This window comes from Sminthopsis crassicaudata, chromosome 3, assembly GCF_048593235.1.
Source record: "Sminthopsis crassicaudata isolate SCR6 chromosome 3, ASM4859323v1, whole genome shotgun sequence".
Taxonomy (NCBI): Eukaryota; Metazoa; Chordata; class Mammalia; order Dasyuromorphia; family Dasyuridae; genus Sminthopsis; species Sminthopsis crassicaudata.
Window position 1 is genome coordinate 173,606,476 of NC_133619.1, and position 19,060 is coordinate 173,625,535.

At 34.4% G+C, this 19,060-nt stretch overlaps 1 protein-coding gene across 4 annotated transcripts in view; it reads left to right on the forward strand.

Moving 5' to 3' along the window:
- The window catches only part of TFDP1 (transcription factor Dp-1), a 132,357-nt gene extending 113,473 nt beyond the window's left edge, over positions 1-18,884 (forward strand). For all 4 annotated transcript variants that reach the window (XM_074299589.1, XM_074299591.1, XM_074299590.1 and 1 more), the window contains exons 11-12: positions 11,078-11,159; positions 17,786-18,884. In XM_074299589.1, coding sequence (XP_074155690.1) covers positions 11,078-11,159; positions 17,786-17,933 — 230 coding nt within the window. In that variant the 3' untranslated portion in view covers positions 17,934-18,884. The remainder of the gene's footprint in view (positions 1-11,077; positions 11,160-17,785) is intronic.
- Positions 18,885-19,060: the final 176 nt, after the last annotated feature.

Sequence of the window (19,060 nt, forward strand, 5' to 3'; positions counted from 1 at the left end):
ATAATTTAAAAGCCCCAAATTTAGAAAACTCAGCTGTGACAACAAGAAGATAAATGAAAGAACCTGGGACAGGAAATTCTTACAAAGAAATAGCTTCTGAAGACATTAGCCAGTTTAATGTCCTGGACCCTTTTCCTACCCTTCATCTTATTGTCCCTCCCCAGTTAATCCTGTATCAACATAATAGTGGAAATGCTAGTCTGAGGTGCTTGCAGTTTTTCAATCAGGACAGCCTGAGTCTGGAGAAATTGGAAAGTTGGATCATTTTGATCATGAAGGGGATTATAGAGCTTGGGAGAGAAAATATAAGGAAGAAACCATAAATTCTATGCTGAAGAAATTGATTAATATAGCACAGGGGAAAAAAGAAAAAAAGCTGACAGTAGAAAGCATAACAAGGTGTATAAGAAGACATATTTCAGAGTTTTCCCAGAGTCATCCATTCCATATCTCCTAACACCTTCACAAGCTTCTATGGTGATAGGGATTTCATTTTTCAGAAAGAACGATGTAACACAGAAGAATAAGACTGGTAAAGGTGGAGAATGGATAGTGAATACTCAGTTTCTTTGTATCGGTATCCCTTTTATCCTCAGGGAGCTGGTTTGAAAGGATTGTCAGGACTGAGGGAGAGGGCATAAGAGCATTAGGCCCAATGAGAGGAGATGATTAATGACCAATACATTTTTAGCAAGAATAACATAAAAAACTCAGCAAAGTCATTGTTTAAGAGCTAACTGAATAGGAGAAATGTGTAATGTTTGAAGAAAAGAAAAGTGAATGAGTACTTTATAAAAAGACATTGCTTTCAGTCATTTGAGGAATGTGAAAAGAGCTCAACAAATTCTGCATGACCCTTTTTAAATAGCAGTGAAGCAATTCCAAGAATGTCTAGAATGGCTCAGAAGAGCAATACAACAATTAATGTATGTATAAAAGAATTAAAGGCAGAAAAACTAAGTTTACAATTAGAACATAAAAATAAAGTTCCAACAGGAAAAAATGATGAATTAGAATTTTTAAAAGAAAAATAATTACACTGGAAATGAGAGCTTTGCAAAACAACTTGAAAAGAGGTTCTGTTGGATTTTTAAAATAAAAAATGACATGCTGAGAGGGAGAAACCAAAAAGAATATTAATAGAGACAATTCAAGGAGTAAAAAAGCATAATAGGAAAAATTAGGAGAAGAGAACAAAGAAATTTTATATAATACAAAAAAATTTGACTGTTCAACACTGATGATGAGAGGAGAATTTTTCATTTCTTTCCTCTGCCTTTGGGGAGTTATCATTGAGGGACAAAATACAGAGGGAAAAAAAATGGGATTTAGTTATACCAGCAGAAAGAAAATTTATGGCATCATCATGAGGTGATCCCAAAGAGATAGGAGGAAGGGAGCATAAAAGGATCTTGGAATGAATTGTGCTGAGGAAAACTTGGAAAATAACTTCTCAAGGGGCTGAGCCAAAATGGCAGAGAGCAAGACAGGACTTTTCCTGAGCTCTTCCTGGCTTCCCTCAGAATCAATACCAGATCAAGCCTCCCAATTGATTTTGGAGTGGTAGAACCTAAAAAAAGAGTTCTGACTATAGGTAGCTATTATGGGAAGAACCAACTTAAAACCCAGAGAACACTAAAGGCAAAATGCCCCCCAGATGAAGCCTCAGAGGGAGATATGTCTCCTACTCAAAATACTCTCTTGGGAGAATTAAAAAAGGATCTTAAATGAGAGTAGCAGAGTGGGAAAAGGAAATTAAAGTATTGCAGGAAAGTTTGGGAAAAAAACCAGAGGAAACACTGAAGAAAACAACTCTAATATATTTGGTGAAATGAAAAAAAAAATATGCTGAAGAAGATCTCGTCTTAAAAAATAGATTTGGTGAAATGGAAAAAAGAAAATAACTCCTTGAAAAATCAAAATGGTGAAATAGAAAAAAAAAATCCAATGAATGAACAAAGCAACTCTTGCAAAAGTTCAATTGGCCAAATGCAAAAGGTAGTTTAAAAAAAAGCTAACTGAAGAAAATAATTCTCTAAAAATTAGCATTGGAGAAATGGAAGCAAATGATTCGATGAGACTTCAAGAATCAAACAAAACCAAAAAAAGAAAGAAAGAAAAAAAATAAAAGAACATGTAAAATATCTTATTGAAAAAACAACTGACCCAGAAAATAGATCCATGAGAGACGATCTGAGAATTATTGGATCAACTGAAAACCACGATTAAAAAAAAAAAAAAAAAAAAAAAAAAAGAACCTGGACAATATCTTTCAAGAAATTATCAAGGAAAATTGCCCTGATATCCTAGAACTAAGAGGGCAAAATAGCCATTGAAAGAATCTTAACAATCACCTCCTGAAAGAAATCCTCAAAGGGGAAAAACTCCAAGGAATATTGTAGTTAAATTCCAGAATGATCAGATCAGAGAGAAAATACTGTAGGCAGCCAAAAAGAAACAATTCAGACATTGAGGAGCCACAATCAGGATTACCCAGGATCTAGCAGCTTCCACTTTAAAGGATCAAAGGGTCTGGAATATAATATTCCAGAGGATAGAGGAGCTTGGAGTGCAGCTAAGAATCAACTACTTAGCAGAACTGGGGAAAAGATGGAATTGGAAGAAGAAGAAAGGGGAAGTAAAATGGGTAAATTACAAATAACACCATATGAAGAGGCAAAAAAAATCGCAGTTGAAAGAAAAAAGGGAAGGAATGAGTATTGTTTGAGAAAATATCTTCTATAAGACAGAGAGACACATTTCAGTACTTCTTTCCACTGTTAAAGAGAAGATTTTAGCATATCCTGGAAAGATAGACTTGAGAGAAGGTAGAATAGCGCTGCATAAGTTTAAAAAAGAGAAATAATTAGAAAAAATAATAGTTTTTATTTACCAGATATATGCATGGGTAATTTTTCAACATTGACAATTGCCAACCCTTTTGTTCTAATTTTTCCCCTTTTCTTCTCCCCCTCCCCCCATGGCAGGTTGACTAATACATGTTAAATATGTTAAAGTATAAATTAAATACAATATATGTATACATGTCCAAACAGTTGTTTTGCTGTACAAAAAGAATCGAACTTTGAAATAGTGTACAATTAGCCTGTGAAGGAAATCAGATATGCAGGCGGACAAAATTAGAGGGATTGGGAATTCTATATAGTAGTTCATAGTCATTTCCCAGAGTTCTTTTGCTGGGTGTAGCTGGTTCAGTTCATTACTGCTCTATTGGAACTGATTTGGTTCATCTCATTGTTGAAAATGGCCACGTCCATCAGAATTGATCATCATATAGTATTGTTGTTGAAGTATACAACAATCTCCTGGTCCTATTCATTTCACTCAGCATCAGTTCATCTAAGTCTCTCCAGGCTTTTCGGAAATCATCCTGCTAGTCATTTCTTACAGAACAATAATATTTCATAATATTTATATACCATAATTTACCCAACCATTCTCCAATTGATGGGCATCCATTCATTTTCCAGTTTCTGGCCACTACAAAAAGAGCTGCCACAAACATTCTTGCACATACAGATCCCTTTCCCTTCTTTAAAATCTTTTTGGCAATTTGGAACTATGCTCAAAAAGTTGTCAAACTGTGCATACCCTTTGATCCAGCAGTGCTGCTCCTGGGCTTATATCCCAAAGAAATACTAAATTGGTTGGGTAAATTATGTTATATGAATGTTATGGAATATTATTGTTCTGTAAGAAATGACCAACAGGATTATTTCAGAAAGGCTTGGAGAGACTTACATGAACTGATGCTGAGTGAAATGAGCAGGACCAGGAGATCGTTATACACTTCAACAACGATACTGTATGAGGATGTAGTCTGATGGAAATGGATATCTTCAATAAAGAGAAGATCTAATTCAGTTCCAATCGATGGACAGACTCAGCTACAACTAGAGAAGGAAATGAGTGTAAACTGTTTGCATTTTTGTTTTTCGTCCCAGGTTATCTTTACCTTCTGAATCCAATTCTTCCTTTGCAACAAGAAATTCGGTTCTACACACATATTTTATATCTAGGATATACTATAACACATTTAACATGTATGGGAATGCCTGTCATCTAGGGGAGGGGGTAGAGGGAAGGAGGGAAAATTCAGAATAGAAGTGAGTGCAAGGGATAATGTAAAAAATTACCTATGCATATGTACTGTCAAAGTTATAATTATAAAATTAATAAAAAAAAATACTAAATCAAAAAATAAAATAAAATCTCTTTGGGATATAAGCCCAGCAGTAACACTGCTGGGTCAAAGGGTATGCACAGTTTGACAACTTTTTGAGCACAGTTCCAAATTCTTCAGAATGGCTGGATGTATTCACAATTCCACCAACAATGGGATAACACAAATTTAATAACCATGAGGACTACACAAAATGGATAAGAAAACAAAACCCAAACAATTTGTCTCTTATAAGAAATTAATGGAGAAATTAAATGGAGAAAAAAATAGTGGTATAGAACAAAAGCTGTTATGCTTCAGCTGTTAAGAAAAAAGAGAGTCCTAAGGGAGCCCGATGGGCTGTTAAATGGTACAGTGGATAGAGCTCCTGCACTGAATTTAGGAGGACCTGAATTCAAATCCAACCTCAGATGCTTAATACTTCCTAGCTGTGTGACCCTGGGCAAATCACTTAATCTTAATTGTTTTACCCAAAAAAAAAAATTAATAAGAAAAAAGGGAGTCCAAATTCTGCTCTCAGATGGACAGAGAGACTTAAAGGCACCAAAGATGTTTTGGGATATTATCAATATTTTATACAAACACACACACACACACACACACACACACACACACACACACACACACACACCAAATGATTTAGCAATTAAATTCTTAAAAGAGGAATTAAATTGTAAAAAAAGACATTGACAGTAACATTCATTTAGTATACCTTTAAGAGTGGAAAGGATAAGGTTACCTCATCATTGTTAAATAACATATATGCATTTCAGTATGTACAAGGCAGCTTTATAAAGTTGATCATATGCTAGAATAGAGATCTTATTTGACCCTGCTTTAGAGAAAGATGTCACTAATCCTTAATATTTTGCCAAAAAGAGGGAGAAATCTGAGACAAATGTATTTATAATTAAACGTTTTCAGACATTTAAAGAATTGTTGGTACTTATGCACCAAAAGCATTCTTCAAAATAAAAGCAAGAAAGTACATCACTAAATTAAAAAAAAAAAATTTTTTTTTTGTTTGCTTGTTTTTTTTTTACCATTCTACCTACATTGTCCATTTTGTGTCCCTACCCCAACTGTCAGCAGAGACCATCTCTTAAAAAGAAAAACCCACATATTGAAAAAGTCTGTTATGATCAAAGTTTCACAGCCTTGAACACTTCTGCCACTCCCAACTTCTGCAAAAGAGCAAAGAGATTTTGTGTCTAACTTCTTAGAATCCTAACTTGATCATTATAATTTTACAGCATTCAGTCTTAGCCATTTATTATTTTGTTATTTTAATTTGTTTTGCTATAATTAGAGACAAAATGGTACTGATAGCCAAAGAACAAAAAATGGAGAAGATAACTATAAATTAGTCTTATGAAAAATCATCAATGTAAAGTTTTAAATAAAATCTTAGGAAAATAATTCAGTAAGCCCAAGCTGGGTTTATACCTGCAATGCACAGTTGGTTTAATATGAAGAAAACATAATATTGTTGATGATTTAAACCACATATGTAAGAAAACACATGATTTTTCCATTGCTGCAGAAAATTTTGACTAAATATTGCACTTATTTATTTTAAAAAGACTAAAACATGACAATAAGCTCTATTGTGTGACAATTCTAGAAATGTTAGCTATAGTTGTGAGAGAACAAAATCAAATATACAAAGAGGCAAAACTTTCTTTTTGCTGACAGCATGATATGATTAGAAAATTCTAAAGAATCAAGAGAGATTGATAATATTGATTAATAGATGCAGTAATAATAGATAGTAAACAGAAAATAAATCCATAATAATCATCAGCATTTTTACATACAATGCTAACAAAAAGTAGGAAGAAATGATGATGAGAAATTTCACTGAAAATAAATGTAAAATACACTAAATATGTAGGTGTTAATCTATCAAGAGTCACATAAGATTTACATAATTAAAACAGTATTATATAATGGAAACCGGTTTTAATGTCAGGAGACTTAGGTTCGGATTTTGCTTCTTACTTATGAAACTTGAAAAACTACCTAACTTCCTCAGGCCTGTCATTTTCTTCATTTGTAAAATGAGGAAAATGGATTAGTTAGCTTCTGAAGTTCCCCGTATGTTCTAAATGCTTCAGAAATAATGAGAGACTTACATAAATGAAAATAGATTCATTGCCCATGCTTGGGCTATGTAATCATAAGAATGACAATTTCCTCAATTAATTTGCAGATTTATTGCTTTACCACTTAGATTATCAAGGAGTTATTTTCTTGGAACTAGACCAAAAAAATGATAAAATTCATTTGATAAAACACAGTTCTGGAATCTTAAGGAAAATAACAAGAAAAGGCACAAATGAAATGAGTATTGTGTTGCCACCCATAACCTTTGATGTTATAAAATAGTAATAATCAAATCTATTTGTTTAAGAAAAAAAAAAAAAGAAAGAAAAACATAAATGGATCAGTAGAACAGAGATATAACAGATAAGCAAAAAAAAATATGGTATGATCTAAAAAAAAGTATATATATATATATATATATTATTTCATATGATTAGCAAGAAAGGAGGAAATAAATAAAGGTTAGGAAGGAATGAAGCAGGGGATAGAGGGAAGAAAGGATTTATACATATGTGATAATCATGAGTATGAAATTAAAAAGCATTAGCAAAAAGAACTGTTCCAGTGTAATTAGAAGAAAGATAATAGAGTGAGCAAAACATTTGCTTCAGATACCATTGATTCAAATCTGATACTCCACATATACAGGAAATTGTACAAGTGGCATTCCCCAATTAATGATCATATTATTTGAATAGTTGGCAAAAGAATTGCAGACTTTACATGACCATTTAAAAATATATTCCACATTTCTAAAGTGGCTTTCCTGGGCTTGTATCCCAAAGAGATCATAAAGAAGGGGAAAGCAACCACATGTGCAAAAATGTTTGTAAGCATCCCTTTTTGTAATGGCAAGAAACTGGAAACGGAATGGATGCCCTTTGTTTGGGGAATGGCTCAATAAGTTATGGTATATGAATGTTATGGAATATTATTGTAAGAAACAATCAGCAGGATGATTAGAGAAACTTGGAGAGACTTAACATGAACTGATGTTAAGTGAAATGAAATTATACACGGCAACAATAAGATTATATGATGATCAATTCTGATGGATGTGGCTGTCTCCAACAATGAGATGATCAAACCAATTCCAATTGTTCAGTGATGAAGAGAGCCATCTGCAGTACTATGGGAACCGAGTGTGGACTACAACATAGTATTTTCACTTTTTTGTTGTTGCTTCCTTGTATTTTGTTTTCTTTCTCATTTTTTTTTTCCTTTTTGATCTGATTTTTCTTGTGCACCATGAGAATTGTGGAAATAAGTATAGAAGAATTACATATATTTAACATATAGGACTGTAACGAGCTGTCGTCTCCAGAAGCTGCTGGATCGCTCTCTGGGAAGAGATCTGCTGTGTCTTCTACTCAAATCTCTCCGACAGATTCTTCTTCCTGTAGTGAACCGTTGTCTCCAGGCAGTTGCTGTTAACTCTTGTCCAAAGAAGTGACTTCCCTTCCTGCAGAGAGCCCCGTCAAGCCTGATGCAATTCAGAGTCTTCCTCTTGAATCCTGGCTCTGAATCTCCTCCAACTCTTATCCTTCTTCAGGCCGATCTCCTCTCTGCGCCCATTGCTGTCTCTTTTTATCCTCCCAGAGAATGGGCGGGGATAATGCAAGGGCTTCTGGGAAGAACCACCCCAGCCAATGAGCTTGCCCCCTCTATCAAGTCAACCTGAGTTCTCACCTTGTAATTGTCCAGAAAACCTGAATTCTCACCTTGTCACTGTCCAGACAACCTCAGTTCTCACTTAGTAATCCTAACATCTCCCCCTTTCTTTTGATTTAGAACATAGGACAGTCATGACCTTGAAACATAAATCCATCAATATGGGAAGTATTACAGATAATTACATAAATTACATAAGCATATAGTAACATAGTAACATAACACATGCTAGAAGCATATAACATAATCATAAATTGAAAATTTATAAATGTCCATAAGTCCATTGTCCATTAGTCTCATCTTGTGTGAGGAAGTCCAATGATTCCTGCTGGTTTTAAAGTTCTTTAACAGTCTTCTTATTATCCATGCTCTTTCAGTGTCAGATGTTTCTTAGATCTTCTCCTTTATTTTGAGGTCTTTCTCTTTTTCTGTCTCTCTCTGATGGACAAGGCGAATATGACTCGTTGGCACCCATCTGATTCCTTCTCCTGCTGAAGAAATACAAGCAAACCCTCTCCCCCAGGCAGTTAACCTATCTGGTCCCTTCCATTCACCACTTTCTGGATCTCTCCACATCACCTGGCGATTATCTAAGGACAGTGGAGATGCTCTCACTGGACACTGCCCTTCTGGTGGGTTATAAAACCTGTCTGCTGGAGCCAGTGCATCTTTGTCAAAAATTAGAAAATTAATGGTATAGAGAACTAAATTTAGAAGTTCCCTAGGGCTACCTGTGGCTCCCCCTTTCTTTTGTTTTTGGAGGAGTGTCTTAATATCTCTGTTTCTTCTCTCTACTATTGCCTGCCCTTGAGGATTAAAGGGTATGCCCGTGGTATGTAAAATCTTATACTGTGCACAAAAGTGTGTAAAATGTTTGGACGTATATGCAGGTCCATTGTCTGTTTTTATTGCTTGTGTCCCTGTTCAGGCGCCAAATTGCGAAGGTCTGGTCTAGCTCCTCTTGTCAGGATAAGCAAAAGTCCTTGCCCCACGTTGGGCGCCAATTGTAACGAGCTGTCGTCTCCAGAAGCTGCTGGATCGCTCTCTGGGAAGAGATCTGCTGTGTCTTCTACTCAAATCTCTCCGACAGATTCTTCTTCCTGTAGTGAACCGTTGTCTCCAGGCAGTTGCTGTTAACTCTTGTCCAAAGAAGTGACTTCCCTTCCTGCAGAGAGCCCCGTCAAGCCTGATGCAATTCAGAGTCTTCCTCTTGAATCCTGGCTCTGAATCTCCTCCAACTCTTATCCTTCTTCAGGCCGATCTCCTCTCTGCGCCCATTGCTGTCTCTTTTTATCCTCCCAGAGAATGGGCGGGGATAATGCAAGGGCTTCTGGGAAGAACCACCCCAGCCAATGAGCTTGCCCCCTCTATCAAGTCAACCTGAGTTCTCACCTTGTAATTGTCCAGAAAACCTGAATTCTCACCTTGTCACTGTCCAGACAACCTCAGTTCTCACTTAGTAATCCTAACATAGGACTAACTTGCTCTCTAGGGGAGGGGTTGGGGAGAAGGGAGGGAAAAAATTTGAGAGCACAAGGTTTTGCAAGGGTGAATGTTAAAAATTATGCATATATTTTGAAAATAAAAAGCTTTAATAAAAAGAAATTGTTCCAAATTATTAGTTATAATAATAAAGTTTAAAAGTTTGAGTCTTTGTCTTCCACTAAGTAAATGGGCAAAGAAGAGAATATTATTGGAGAGGCTTTTGCAGCTCTTGCACATTTGTGAAATGAGCTAGCTTTTCTCATTCTTAATTTGTTAATAAAGTATCTAAATGTCCCACTGAGTAATGGCATATGCCCCAAGAAGATCAAAAACAAAAATAATGCTCAAGTAAATATTTGGCAAATACCAGAGTATCCCTAAATAGCAACATTTATGGTAGCAAACACCTGTAAACACCAATGAGTACTCCTCACAGGGGAATTGCTGAAAATATTATGGTAAATTAATATAATGAAATATTTTATGCATAAATTAATATGAGGAATTAAAAGAAAGGTGGAGAGGTTTAACAAACCTGTATTGGATAAAACAGCAGAACGAAAAAAAGTATACACTGACTGTGGGAGTATAAATGAACAGATCACTTGAGAGAAGTTGAATTCAAATTAGTGAAAGGTCCCAAAGAAGAGAGATAATGAAATATACTTCTTTTCTCATGGCAGAGAAATCAGGGCCTGTCAGAATATAATAGACTAATAGAATATACAGGGTTTTCATATAGAATGTTTTTAATTCATTGGTTTTTTGTTGTTGTTGTTGTTGTTGTTTTTTTGTTTTCATTTGGGAGGTTTTAGTTTATAGAAAAGAGTGGGAAATGACTGTTATGGAAGCAAACTTATCAATAAAACATTTTTTTAAAGGCATCAACTGGCAAAGAATATGAGAATTAGTTTATTGCTTACCATTGAACAGAAGTTAACCACATTATCTTAGAGAAAGCAAAATATATTTTCAAAAAAGTCAAATACCTTCATTGCTCCTTTCTCTTTGACTTCCTGGCTTATTTTGACTTTCTGGCTTATTTATATCCTTCTTACTGCAGTGTGGTTATTTTAAACCAACTTTCTTCTCTTCTCAAGGGATATTGGGAACAATTGTTGATCATCATTCATATAATTCCTTACTTATCAATAAAACATTTTTTTAAAGGCATCAACTGGCAAAGAATATGAGAATTAGTTTATTGCTTACCATTGAACAGAAGTTAACCACATTATCTTAGAGAAAGCAAAATATATTTTCAAAAAAGTCAAATACCTTCATTGCTCCTTTCTCTTTGACTTCCTGGCTTATTTTGACTTTCTGGCTTATTTATATCCTTCTTACTGCAGTGTGGTTATTTTAAACCAACTTTCTTCTCTTCTCAAGGGATATTGGGAACAATTGTTGATCATCATTCATATAATTCCTTACATCTGTGAAGTTTCTCATTAAGCTTCCACATCTTAGCCTTTTCTTTTTCTTTTCTTTTTTTTTTTTTTTTTTGGTGTGTGTATGAATTACCTGTTTCCTTTGCCTTTGCACATTTCTTGTCTGTTTGATTTTTTTTCTTTAAATTATTGAGTGACTTATTTTCTTTCTGTTTTTCAGAAATGGCTCAGGGATCAATCAGCAGTGTATATGTCACATCATCATCAGGTTCAACTTCAAGTGGCACAAGGTTTTCTGCCAGGTGAAACCAGTTTATAAAATTAATACGAAAGAACATAACTTTTAAAAACACTGATTTTTTTTTTAAATTTTCAATATGTTTGGGTACTTTTAAATGCAAAATTGACATACTGGTTAGACATGAGTAATTTATCCAGCTGTGGTATATCAACAAATTAGATATCCAATTAGATAATAGTATGGTTATCATATTATAAAACTTGCCTTATATTGCTTATATTACTTTCTTTTCCTAAAAAATTTCCTTTAAGTTGTGTTCTATCAGGCTGGTCTCTTAATGAATTTAGAACTTTATTTGTTGTGATAATAGTTATTCACATTTATGTAGCATTTTATGGGTTACCATGGCCAAAAAATTCATCACCAAAGTAGTTAAAAATGGTGATTTGCTATTTTCTACTTAACTGATCCTTGGACTATCTATTACTTGGTCTATACTAGAAATATTTTATCGTGAGAGAGCTTGCCAAGCCTTATACTTTACATATATTGCTTTCAAGAAATTGGGGTTATCTCCACACCATGACAAATGCATCTGAGAAGAATTTGCGGGAAGATAATTCTCACTTCATGTGAAAACAGAAGAAAAAAGGGCATCTGCCTACAAAAAGGAGTTGAAGAAATGGTCTTGATCATACAAAGGAAGTAGTATCACGAATTACACTCTTAAATATTTGCCAAATAAGATTACCACAGAAGTAATTACAACTTATATTTACATACACACACACACACACACACACACACACACACACACACACACACACACACACACACACACACACACACAAAACTCAGATTTGTTAAGAATGGAGAAGAGACCGCCTAATTAAATCAACATATTCTCTGATTTCAGTGTAAAAGTAAGAAAGGTGAGGATGCAAAAAAATGCATGGAGAAGCATAATTCAGTAAGAAGGAATGAGAAACACTAAAGACGTAGGAAGCTAGATGGTGCAGTGGGTAGAGTGTGGCCTTGTAGTCAGGAGGACCTGAGTTCAAATCCACCCTTAGATACTTAATGCTTTCTAGCTATATGGCCCTGGACAAGTCATTTAACCTCAGTTGCCTCAAGAGGAAATAAAAGACAACCTGGAAGTTTCATACCTGTTTTTGATGTTGAAGTTATCCATGCCCCTGAAGATCTAGACCATTGACTTGTGAAAATTAAACTTGGAGTAAGTAAAATCCAAGAAGAAGAAATAATAATGAGAAAAAAAAAATACTATGAAATTGAAGCAACTGAATTCTGGTAATCAAAAATTACTAAGATATATAAAATAGAAATGAATAAATACTGAGTATAATAATTTTACATAGATATTTAACTTATAAATTAGCTATAAAAAATGTCAATGAGACCAGAATGTCAAAAACTGAGTTATATGGTAATTCATTTATATACATCTTTGTGATAGTCATCTAACATGACTTAAGAACATCTCAATAGAGGTTTTAATTGGCAGCAAGTGGGCTTTCATAGTTAACCATTCAGTTGTGGGACCAGGGGCAGCTAGGTGGCGCAGTGGATAGAGCACCAGCCCTGAATTCAGGAGGACCCCAGTTCAAATGTGGTCTCAAGACACTTAATACTTCCTAGCTGGGCAAGTCACTTAGCCCCAGCCTCAAAAAAAAAAAAAAATCTCCTTCCTTGAATCAATGAGATCAGGGAATAAGATACTCAGTGGTGGGACCATTTTACAATTGACTCAAAAATGTAGAGAATATAAGACTGTTTGTTATTAATTATACTTTTGGTTGTCTTTTCTGCCCATCCCTCCTTTTTCCCCTCCCAAAAAACATAGAGAATATAAGACTGTATGTTTGTTATTAATTATACTTTTGGTTGTCTTTTCCGCCCATCCCTCCTTTTTCCCCTCCCAAAAAACATTTTAGTGCCTGGCACACAGTAGGCACTCAGTACACTCTTGGGTTTGATTTTGTTATAATAAAATACCATTATATGGGCCCTTCTTTGACATATCTACTATCTGTTTATTAAAACCATTCCAGATTCCCTGAAAAATATAATAAAAGTAGTTCCCTTGGTGATATCAATTGAAGCATAAAATAGGAAACTTTAAGGTGATAGATGAGAGCTGATAGATGAGAACTTGCACAAAGTAGAAGCTGAAGTGGAATGATGGTTGGCATTGCGTTGATTACATCAAACTCTAGAATATTGCCTCCTAGAAAAAAATCTGTAATTATTGAGAAGAATTTGGGTTGACTGTACCTGCAGGAAAAATCTATGGGTGAAGAATGTCCATTGGCCAGATTAAAATTTGTAATGAACTCTTTAGAAAGTTATGTATATATGTGGCAGATCTTACAGATGTGTATGTTAAGCCCTTCTTAGAATAAAGGGAGGAAATTAGACTGGATTATTTGTAAATAATTACAGAGTTCTTGTAATTGCCCCAAAGCAAAGCCTCATCTTTTTAATACTGCTAGCAGTAATGCATGGAACATGAGAGGTTCTAAATAATGTCACAAAGAAAAATCATAAGAAGCAGCATATGCTAGGCATTTCCGATTTTTGCTACTGCCTTTTCTCAGACAATCCCCTATGGGGGCAAACCAGGACATTGAGCCCAAGAGCCCCCAGAATGGCAATGGCCCTCCCCATCCATTTTCCTGCATGCCTCCCAGACCATAGGCCCTACATTCTAGCCCATGATCCAGGAAATCAATCCTTGTGGAGATATGAACTAGTGACTACTTATACAGTGGCCTTGCCTTATCAAGAGTATAGCTACTGAAGACTCAGCAACGAAGTTTTTACCATCAAAGTCTATGGCTGGTTCAGTTCATCATAAGAAATGTCATTTTTACCATGAAAATGACATTAAAGAAATTGTCCCACTATCTCTGCTTTGCCACCGTACCTAACCTGTTCCTCTGATCTGCAGCTAAAACTTCCTAGTATATATATATATATATATATGTATATGATCTCAATAAAATATGTTTCTTGAGAGCAGGGACTATCTTGCTTTTCTATTTGTATTCTGGGGGATTTGCACACTGGAATGATTCCTGGAATCACAGGAATGAGTGATTTTCTTTCATTTCATTCATATGTATCTAATTCTTTGGAGATGGATGTTCCATACATCCATCATTATTTTAAAAAATATTTGTATTTAAAAGATAGATCTTTGCACCAGGAAAAAAGCTTGGCATCCCACAAGCCTTGTACAATTTCACAAATGCAATCTAACCTCCTTTCTTTTTTTCCATTTGATTCTGAATCCGAGCTCATTGTCCACCTAACTCCTTGCTGAAGAATATTATTGATACATCAGTTTAATGGACTACCTATTCAGCTTTAACTCACAATCTAGACAGTGGTCATTCTTCAACCATCTTGATTTTTCTTTGTGATTGTTAGACTGAACTATTTTGGTTGGTTGTGGATCTCATTGAGAAGATTTCAGTGCTTGCTGTATGTATCTAGCACAAAAATGTCCACTATAGGAATATCAAGTGGATTTCTCTATAGGAAAAATCTGTGTTCTGTTTGGATTCTGTGTAGCACACATAATTCATGATAGTGGTGAACACCTTTATTAAGTACACTTTTGTTTTATGGCTTCTTTGATAATATATGTCAAGGAATCTGGTATGATCTTTACATTTACATGAGATAAATCTTGTTAGAAAAAAAAAAGTCTTTAAAAGCCCAACAAATTTAAATATGTGGACTCTGTGAAGTGTGTGTGTGGGGGAAGTAATAGCATTTAATTGTCACCATTTCTTTGCAGTGCCTAATTTCTGTAGAACAATTGCCCCAACAAGATCAAAATAGTCCCAAAGACCACTGTAGTATGTATTTGCTTTCCTGGCTAAGCAGACAAACATGAAGCCATAAATAACACTAATTTTGAGTATAAGAGCATTTACAAAACACATTGGGTGCGGATTACTGAAGGTAGAGTTACCACATTTCAAAACAATAGATAATAAAACAGAATTTTTTATGAAATCCAACTTAGCAAATCAAACTTGATAAAATTGAAAATGTAAAGCATAATGACACAAAATTGAATGGATTTGCCATCCTTGACATAATCTTTTTTCATCATTTTCAATGGAATCAGTAAGACATTTGAAATTAGAGCAGCTTGACCATAAAAAGAAGAAATCTGTTTTTGGCAGTGACAAAGTTTTGAAGGATTTTGAGCATCAACTTTCAGACTATTCCAAGGAGAGGGGAAAAATGAAAAGAAGAGAGAAAACATCCAGTTAGAGGAAGAAAAAACAGCTAAGAAAATAATCAAGTACTTAACACATATCTCCATGACCTATACATAAACTGAAGATATTTTTGAGGAACTCTCACAAAAAGAGCATGCATACTTTTATAGTTTTCTTTAATATCATCATCACTAATCTAATAATTTTTATATCTCTGGAGTCGCATAATTGCCTAAAAAATATAAAGAACATTTGATGATTAAAAGAAATCCTTTAACTTGCTTACTTGAAATGTAGCCTATAAAACTAAAACAAGGTTTCCTTTATGCATATAAAATGATATAGTTCATCAATCAAACCATGAGCAAGTCACTCAGCTTCATTCAAGTTTTCTTCATTCATAAAATGAGGTTGAAAATAATATCACCTAACTGGATTATTGTGAGAGTTAAAGAGGACAGGGATGTGTGTCAGGTGCTTTGCCAAATCTTTAAGGCTATGTGACTGTTAATCTGCTGTAACTATCAGGATCAAGGAAATTATATCATGAAAGAAGGGTTAGATCCTCCATGTCTTTTTCAGATATCCTATGTATATAGTGCTTCCAGAATCTTACTGAGGCCTTTTCAACCATAGTCAATTAAAATGTTTTGACATACTGATCTACAAGGGGGAAGAAAAAAAAAGTAAAATGGAAAAACAAAAATAAATGGACAAAGAAAATCTATTGCTCAACGTATGGCATGCACTTAGGTGGAAGCCCAGTGAGTTTTCTGAATACATGTCTTAATGGGAATTGCACATGACTTATGTGAAGAATTGAATAAAAGCAGACAGAGTGTATTATACTTGGGACAATAATGCATTGTTTTCAACATTCCCAACCATCTCCATGATACACAAAAACATTTTTTTAACACCATTATTCTCTTCATGAATATGACTTTCAGTCATGGAGCACTATGAGCTAGTAAATTGACATTTTAGTTGACTGAAAGGGTGTGGGAGAAAGCACATCTCACTATATTTTCTCATGTTGCTAACTATAACTTGTATGCAAGAAGCAGCTTCAAAACCATCAACAAATTATTGGAGATTAGGAATGTAGGAATGAGAAATGAACACTTCAACACCTGCAATGGTACCCCCCAAATCCTAAGAGACTAGAAGTTCTCCATTGTATCAGATAAATCCCCAATAAAGGATTTATATAAGCACATGGATAAGAATCTGAATGACAAGCTGTAAGTAGGTTGCAATTTGCAATTAGAGAAGTTACCTACCTAGTGATACTATGGAATCATCACCATAAACAAGAAAGCTTTAGCGATGTCATTTTAACATCCATATTTGTTCTTGTGTTATGGTTAGAGCAGTGGTTTTATAGAAAAAGAAACACAATGGAAGTCAAAAGAGCCTGCTTTGAATGCTTGACTTTGCTGCTTATAATTATCATCATTACCAATTAAAATTTATTAAGCATTTAGCATCTTCTGCAGTATGTGCAAAGTGTCATATACTTGTATTTTGGGGGCCTACCAAATGCTTGCACTTATTAAAGTTTCTGGGTTTGTTTGATTTTTTAAAAATGCTAATTGATAGTGTTATTTAGTTCACAGACATCCTGGGTAACTTTCCCAAATGAGTGGAGGATATCAAACTTGTCTCAGTATAAATGGTTATCTGCTTTGGGCATAACAACTCACAGTTTCTTGGCCAAGTTAGGTCCATGGATCTTCTTGCTCTGGGACATGTTCTTGGTTTCAGTCTGAACAAAGTACATTGGAATCTCAGAAATGCTCCTGAAACACTCCCATCTGGGGAGGTCCTATTGATAGGAAAGTGTGTAGTTGTCAAGCAAATGTAGAATAGTATCTCCTATTTTAGCCTTGTCATTGCATACATCTTGAGAAGTTAAGTGGGATCGTAATTAGAGTGCTAGAATTGGAATCAGGGACTCCACTTTCTCAGCCACTTTCTAGTCACCTTGAATAAGTTACTTAATATGTAGGTTATTCTTGAATATCAAATTATCAGATATGTTGATTCCTAGCAAATATTGGTGTTTTTTTTTTCTTAACCTATTACACAAATTGACCCATTATTTGTGCTGTTTGTTAGAAGGTGTCATTTAGATGCCATTGCTATTGTGATTACTATGTAACCTTGAATAAATCACAGATCTTTAAAGTTCTTATTTCCTAACCTTCAAAGGAATGCTGTAAGGACAAATATGTCATAAGTAAAAGTTCCAGGAGGGGGGAGGGTGAACAGGTTCTATGTCAATGGCAATTGATCTGTGTTTACATTTCTATGTTCACAATAAACATACTGCTCCTGCTCTTCTTAAGCCATGATTTAGTGGGTTTAAAAAAAAAAAAATTCATCTTGAGAACTACAATGACAGATGTTATTTTTTACCCTCTAGTGATTTTACCAATGGTACAGATGGAATGTTGGCAACAAGTTCCAATGGCTCTCAGTACAGTGGCTCCAGAGTTGAAACTCCAGTATCTTATGTTGGGGAAGATGATGATGATGATGATGACTTTAATGAAAATGACGACGAAGACTGATTTCTTGGCCTGTAGACGTTTCCCTCCCTTCAAATTCAGCTTCAGGAATAAATTGTTCTAGGGAAGAGAACTTTTTTAAAAAAAAAAAATGTGGATTTTTATTTTTATTTTTGATCCTACCCCTAAGGAAATATTGGTAAGCTGTTGAATTTAGAGAGCGCGGCTCAGATAAGCAAGCAAGGATTGTTTTTCGTAGGATTTTTAAAATGTGGTGTGAATGTGTGTTTTGATACCAGTGTGCTAATGCAGATCCTTTATTTACTCGGTAGGATTTTGTGTTTTGTTTTCTAATATTTTTTACTTGAAAAGAATGTCCATTTTGCCCCATAACAATTCTTGCTGAATTTGTTGAAGAAATTGTACTTCATCCACATCAATGAAAATAAAAGGCTATCCTTTTGTGGAAAATGGTTCACTGAATGGCCATTTATTTGAAGAGTGTTTTGAGTGGTGCCACTAGTTGATGGATAGCAAGATGATACGTTTTTATTTTGCTAAATCATGCAATGTCCAAAGAACCAAACAAAAAAAAATTTACTTTTTTAAACATTAAGCTCCATAAATGTTATGAATTTATTTCCCTTAAATTATATTTACTGTTGTAATTCCATCAAGTTTATATAATTTTCCTCTCTATGTTGGTATGTATGGATTAAAAGGTTTAAAAAAAAAAGTTTTTGTTTGGCAAAAGTTTACTGCCATGCTGGTGCAGCTATATAAAATATCTTGAAGGTTTGGAATGATTTATTGCTTATGTAAAATTTGCCTGATTTCTTACAGGCAGACTTTGGAAACTTTTTATTATATAGTTGTTTACATACTTATAAGTCTATCATTTAAAGACATGTACAGAAACAAATGTTTGTATTTGTTTCGTAAGCATCTTCCTGTAATCTATTATAAAGTTGAAATTAAATATAGAAAATGTTTTAACAGTTTTTTAACTCAAAATTTGTCAATCATTTTTAATAGTTCATTTTTTTATTAAAAAAGGCATTTCAGGCAGGCGGTGTAGTCTCTTTTTAAATTTATTCACAAAGCAAAATTAACTGCAGAAATGCTGTCAGCTGCCTGTTCAAAGACAATAGTCTTTTTATTGAAACACAAATAAACTTTTCTGTAATATT